The sequence below is a fragment of the Dermacentor variabilis genome, chromosome 3 (assembly GCF_050947875.1).
Source record: "Dermacentor variabilis isolate Ectoservices chromosome 3, ASM5094787v1, whole genome shotgun sequence".
NCBI lineage: Eukaryota > Metazoa > Arthropoda > Arachnida > Ixodida > Ixodidae > Dermacentor > Dermacentor variabilis.
In genome coordinates, this window is record NC_134570.1 from 154,222,841 (window position 1) to 154,229,683 (window position 6,843).

At 45.0% G+C, this 6,843-nt stretch overlaps 1 protein-coding gene across 1 annotated transcript; it reads left to right on the top strand.

Annotated features, from left to right (window-relative positions):
* Window positions 1–2,544: 2,544 nt before the first annotated feature.
* Window positions 2,545–3,504, top strand: LOC142574270 (uncharacterized). The gene has a single exon (XM_075683394.1). It carries the CDS (start codon window positions 2,545–2,547, stop codon window positions 3,502–3,504), a length of 960 nt encoding a protein of 319 aa, XP_075539509.1.
* The last annotated feature ends 3,339 nt before the right edge of the window (window positions 3,505–6,843 follow it).

Genomic DNA, 6,843 nt, shown 5'->3' on the forward strand with positions numbered 1-6,843 from the left:
CACCTACACCTGCTGATGTACCTTGTGTTAACGTGCACCAAAAAGTCCATAGTGCATCAACTCATCAAGAAGAGAGTGGTGCACCTCTGGAGCAGCGTTTAGACGCTGCACCTACATAGGTAATCATGGCGGGCGCTATTCCCTTCCATTGTGGCACTTTGAATGTCCGTGGCTTACGAAGTAAGCGACGGCAAGTACAGCTTCTTCATTTGTTACGCAATAGAATATTAGATATTGCTGCTATCCAAGAAACAAATGTTGAATCCGACGAAAACACAGAAGTAGCTCTATCTCCATTCCTATCTGACTATAATGTTTGTGTCAGCCATGCAGTAGGCGTTTCCGCAGGCTGTATGTTATTTGTTAGCAAAGATTTACAATGTGATTTGCTACATTTGTTTACAGATAGGGAAGGGCGCCTAATCGGCTGCGATATTGATATCAGTGGCACGAGCTTTAGATTTGTGTGTGTTTATGCCCCGAACAAGTTACGTGAACGCGAGTGTTCCTTCTTATCTCTAGAACAGCATTTCTGTACTGATCGTGCATTAGTCCTCTTTGGAGACTTTAATTGTGTATGTAATGCGCAAGATCGTACGTCACTGAAGCTGAGACATGATCCAAGTAGTGATGCTTTGCAACGCCTGATATGTGATTATCAGCTTGTGGAAATTGGGGAAAATGAAAAGGCGGGATGTCGATATACGCACTTCCAGGGTACCTCGCATGCAAGGCTTGACCGAATTTACGTTTCACTTAGCGCGCTACCTCTTATTTATGGTTACACTATGCACCCTATATTCTTCAGTGATCATTGCCTAGTCTCAGCATCGTTTGGCAGCCGTCGGTACCAAAGTAGGCGTATGTGCTGGGAGCTGTGGAAGTTTACTGACCTGTTACTTTTGCGTGAGTGTTTCTTAAATCGTGTTACTGAGCTTATAGCTCATCTGTCTTGCCACAAGGACTTGCCACTCTTTGCTATGTGGGAATTATTCAAACAGGAAGCTAAAATGATAGCTATCGAAGAATCATCAATATTAGCCTTTGAAAAAAAGAATAATTACAAAGCATTGTAGAGACTTTTGAGTGAATTGCATGAGCTTGAATGCCTACATCCGGGTCAATATATTGATGATATTCATAAGATCAAGGCACAGTTACAAACTTTGAACGCAGAAAATACAGAGGTGCACTAGTGCGGGCGCGAGAGCAGCGTTCCTGGAAGAACAGCCTTGCAGTAGGGCCCTTGGTGACGAGCGCCGACACGCGCTGTCTAAACAAATACTAGATATAGAGTATGGTGGAATCATTGTTAATGAGCCTACTCTAATAACTAAAGCATTTTTTGAACATTATCAAAAACTATTTCGAGACCATATGCCATTGGATACAGATGCTGCCAAAAAATTGTATCGTTGCTGCCCCAGTTAAATCAGGATGAGTACGATTATAGAAATGAAAACATTTATATTAATGAGGTAACTTCATGCATCGATTCGTTAGCGAAGGGCAAGACGCCCGGCCCGGATGGCCTTGCTGCCGAATTTCATCGGTGTTTTCGTTCCCTCTTATCGCCATTATTACTTCAGGTGTACCGAGAGGCCTTAGAAGTAGGGTACCTAACCGCCACAATGTACGAAGGACACACCGTCCTTATAGCCAAAAGCGATGATGAAAAGAAATTGCAAAAAGTTGCCGGATAGCGGCCTATCTCCTTATGCAATGTGGATTATAAAATTTTTACTAAGGTATTAGCTAACCGTTTGCAAGTTGTAGTAAGATCTGTGGTCGGTGATCATCAAACATGTGGTATCAGGGGCTGGTCCATTCAGACGAACATTCATGTTGAGAGATCGGTAATAGAGCGTGTAGCTGAGGGGAATGGACAGGTGGCAATGGTACCGCTAGATCTGGCTAAGGCGTTCGACAGGGTGAATCACTCATTTCTGTTTACTGTACTAGAGCATATAAATATCGGATATCTGCTCCTTAGAGGTGTCAGGATATGTTATGCTAATGGCTCAACGAGGCTTATTGTGAATGGCTCTCTCTCCGATCCGATTAGGCTTTTATCATCAGTACGACAAGTATGCTCCTTGTCACCGCTTCTGTTCTGCATGTATTTAGAGCCACTTTGTATGAGCATTCTTAAAGAACAAAATTTCCAAGAGTTTAAATTACTGACTAATGAGGTTCGGGTTCTTGCGTATGCAGACGACGTGGCCTTTTTCTGTACCGATAAAAAGAGTGTAAACACTGCTCTTGCAATTACAGAAGAATTTTGTGCTGCTTCTGGTGCAAGTGTTAACCTTGAAAAAAGTTCAGGTTTTTGGTTTGGATTTCGTGCCACAATGCCATCACATTACGCAGGAATTCAATAAAAAGAAGATCTGCGTTATTTAGGTGTGCCTCTCTCACAGTATAGAAAGAGCAACGCTCATTGGTCGGGAGAAGTTGGCAAAATTCAACGTAAAGTGAACTCATGGCGAGGGCGGAATTTGTCAATGTGCTGAAGTGTGCAACGTGTTCTTAGCTTCCCGTCTTATGTATGTGCTACAAGTACTGCACTGCTCAAGACTTCGCCTTCAGGCACTGCATCGCGTATTTGCAACATTCATTTGGAGTTCGAGCTGTGAATGGATGCGGCGCGACAATCTGTTCCTCCCCCTTGAACGTGGTGGTCTAGGATTAGTACACCTCTTCGTCAGACAAATTGTTTCTCGCCTGTTTTTCTTTCGAGACAGTCACCATCCGTTCTTGCGGGAAATCTTGCAACTGCGTTTAGTTCATTATGTTTCTAACATAGTAGTGTCATCAAATGTCAAAGATGTCCCACAGGCTCCTTGGGGCTTTGTCAAGGAGGTTGTTGACACATTTCTTTTCTTGAAAGTTAGATTCAGCCTGGAGTACGTGTTCACAGCAAGTCGAAAAGCAATTTCTGCAGCACTGGTAGACTCTATTTTCCCAGATCCTTTGTATCGTGCACCTTATTTAAGCCGGCCTTATCAGGATGTACTTAAACGCACGCGAAAAATGTGTGTGCCTCCTGGAGTAAAAACATTTTTCTTTAAATTACATTCGGAAACACTCCCTGTTAAAACTTGGTTGAATTCGAGGGGTTGCTTTGTGCCGTGGTCAACAAACTGTCGGCTCTGTCCACGTGCCGAAACCATAGATCACTTTTTCGTAGACTGTAGGGACGCTGTGTTCTTTTGGGACACTCTCCAACGGACGCTTAAAAAGGACATTGACATGACCCCATACTCAATTAGGTTTCTACCGTTTAAGGTTACAGGTGGTCCTCCCTATGACATGTTCATTGTACTTGGTTTATATAGCCTGTGGAGAAGTAGACTCTATGATCGCCATGCCGAAAGCCCGCGAACTACAAAATCCTTCTTTCGCGAAAGTGCTGCGTATGTAAGAAGTGTGTACGCTGTGCAGGAACCTCCGCCAGACTGGATGCACTTGTTGGATGCATGTGTGTGTTTGCCTGAGTTTTAAGTGTTGTAGTTGTGTCCACTTTGTAATACACCTTCAGTTTTCATTTCCATGAAATAAAGAAAAAAAAAGCGGAGCTGTAGCTCAAAGGTAGAGTGCTCGCTTCGCATATGAGAAGTGCCCGGTTCAAGCCCCGGCACCTAAAGCGTAGTGTTTACGTAATTTTTCTTATCATTTTATTTTGCAACTCAGAGTAAGCATTTCAATTATTTGGAATCTCCTTTCACGGAAAGGAACTTTGCCATAAGGGAGATACTCCTTTATCATGTGTCACTGCGCTTGAACGCCTTTCCGTTAGATGTCCCCTAACCTAAAGGACTTTAGCGTGCCGGTGTGTCAGGGGTAATAAAGGAATCTTTTTCCCCATTTTAGCACTGCTGTTTATGAAGGACAATAAAGCGTCCACACATAACGCTGTCTCTTATTCAGTAGTTGTAGATCAGACGACTTCCGACCGCTGAAGCGAGCGGTCGTGCGATGCGCAGCTCCGCTGTACGATGTGTTGCGGACCATCAAGGCCACGTTAGCAAGAATAGCGAAGGGATGACGCAGCACTATCACATTATTTTGTCTCGATTTCCATCAGGTGATGCAGCCCTGCATATTGTTTTGAAGCGAGAAGCGTCACTACGCTAGTCAACAGCGCGCTTCGCGCGAGCCAGCGTATGTCGAAATCCGCTCCGTAAGCGTGTTCGGAGTCGGTGCAGGTGGCCACTGCCGCGCGCTATGCGTCATCGTTTGACGTTCGCCAGACGCGCGTGTTTATCGTAGAGGCCGACTATATAACCGCTTGCCAGAAAATAGGCGTGCGCATTCAACATGGAAGGACAAGAGAGTGATACTACCGATACAGAGAGCTCTGTTTATGGCTGCACAGAAATCGCAAAACAATGGGCCCAAAAATGATGAATAACAAAGTTTAATAGTCCTGCATAACTTATGACATATATCATTGATAAGCAATTTGCATAACTACACAAGGCACACGTATAGCATAACCATAAGCTAACCAAAGCATATCCATAAGTGAAAACCGTAAGCATAACCATAGGATAAATCATAAAGCATAACCATAAGCTAAACCGTAAGCATATCCATAACTTAAACCATAAGCATATCCATAAGTTAAACCGTAAGCATATCCATAGGCTAAATCATAAAGCGCAACCATAAGCTAAACCGTGGGCATAAGCATAGGCTATTCCCCTTTCCCCCACCCCCAGTGTAGGGTAGCAAACCGGATGCTGTTCTGGTTGACCTCCCTGCCTTTCCTACTCTTGTTTTCGCTCTCTAAATCATAAAACATAATCATAAGCTAAACCATAACCATCACTGAACCTTTTGGCTTCGAGATATCCAGGCTTAACCTTAGCTAAGCCCCAGCCAATTGTTTTTTTTGCATGCTGATCACAAGGCGCGTTCACATCACGTCAACGACTTCAGGGACGCACTTATTCGTTCGGCAGTGCTCCCAGAGGTGGTCGCCTTGGCGGCGTACGAAATGAATCACGTTTGGCAAGTTACACTGAAGAATGCTGAAGGCAAGAAGATGCTCGTTCCTGGCCATCTAGCAGTCAAGATTCGCCTTTGTAAGGTACTCGACCCATGTCAACAGTGTACGCGACTGAAGATCCATTGCTGCGATACAACGTCAATGATGACGACGTGCGAGTGGTTTTGACCCCCTACGGCAATGTGAATGAAATTGTGCGTTAGCCGTGGCGAGTACAAGGCTGTACAGACAAGAGCTCTTCATCACGTATGGCGAGCCTGAATCTTGAACCTGGCATCGCGGTGAACTACCTTCCACATCAATTACGGGTTGCCGGAGATGTCGCGCTTGTTGTCGTGTCGGGGAGGGCGTTGCTATGTCTACGCTGCCATGGCACGAGTCACATCCGGAGAGAATGCCGTGTCCCGCGTGGCGCTGCGCTTTGGACACGAGAGTGGATGCTCGAGGGCATATTGCAAGCGTGCAGGGCCCCTCGGGGGCGAGGACCTATTGCAGCACCACATGGACGAGGTGAAGGACGGGGACGTTGCTAGCGGATGACGGGATGAACCAGCGCCCACATTGACGCCCCTTCCACTGCACCTGGTAAGCACTGCGCCAGCATGCAACCAATGCAAGAAAACCTCTGTTCCTGAAACGCTAGCTTCGGCATGTGACAGCCACGTTGCGGTGTTCAAGACGTCGAGAAGCCTGAGAAAAAAAGAGAAATGGCACCGGTGGTATAGGAAGAGAGCATGGAGACCCACAAGTCGTCTAGCAGCAGTAAGAGGACACCGGAGGAGACGGAAGGCAAAGTGGCGACAACGGCGAGGATGATGGGAGAGCTACCAGCGAAGGCGCCCAGCGGGTGCAGCAATTTGTACAAGCCAAAGCCAAACCTCTCAGGCTACCGTTGCGCGGCCGAGTTGCAAACACAGCAGCAGCAGCAGTGGCAGGGGCACGCTGCCGCTGCTGCTGCTCCTGTTGTCGTCTTGCATGCGGCTCACGCCGGCCATGCCGGGACGTAGTTGAGACGCACGCCACTAACACCGGCCGCATCGGGACGTGGTTGAGAGCTGGCCACGTCACAAAAACATAAAAGGCATGCTCTCTCGTTGTTCTGTTTCATGACATTTTTTTATGATCTGTCATTCTCAAAATTCCGGGAATAAATTTGTAAAGAATGTAAGACAAGGTTTATTACTCTTTATTTAATGCTCGGCCTATTGTAGCCTTATCTGGGGAACCACAACACAGGCAAACCTGAACAAATTACTTGTATTACAAAAAAAAAAGCAATGCGGATTGTCAAGAAATTACCGAGGTTACATCATACAAGAGAAATATTTTTAGACCACAAAATAGTTCCAGTAAGAAAAATCTATGACTATCGCCTCAGCCGAACACTTAAACAAGAACATTTAAATAAAACATCTTTTATTCAAACTCTTTCAGGCCTGATAAGACGCGAACAAAACTACAACACAAGAAATAAGGATATGTGGGAAATTGTAAACTATTTCGAACCACATATGGTCTACAAAGGTTAGAGCACCGGCTTCCACGACTTCTTAATGACCAATTGAGACAGGATATAACACTCCAACATATCACATTTCGTACACTCTTGCATTGCTTTCATTCCTGAACTTTGTTTTTGTTATTTCTTTATGCAACTAAAGCCAAATCGCTTTACAGAATTATGGTGTTACTCGATGTTATTCCTATGTTTTTCTGTTAAAGTGCCTTTGCCATGTTATTGCATTGTGTAAACCATTAGAAACCTTGAATTTTCTTTTACCATGTGTGTGTGGCTTAATTTTTTTTTTAAATTATGTACCAGATGCAGC

Bases quoted from the DNA above. Each gene is read 5' to 3' on its own strand.
- LOC142574270 (XM_075683394.1), top strand. From the start codon at position 2,545: ATGTATGTGCTACAAGTACTGCACTGCTCAAGACTTCGCCTTCAGGCA.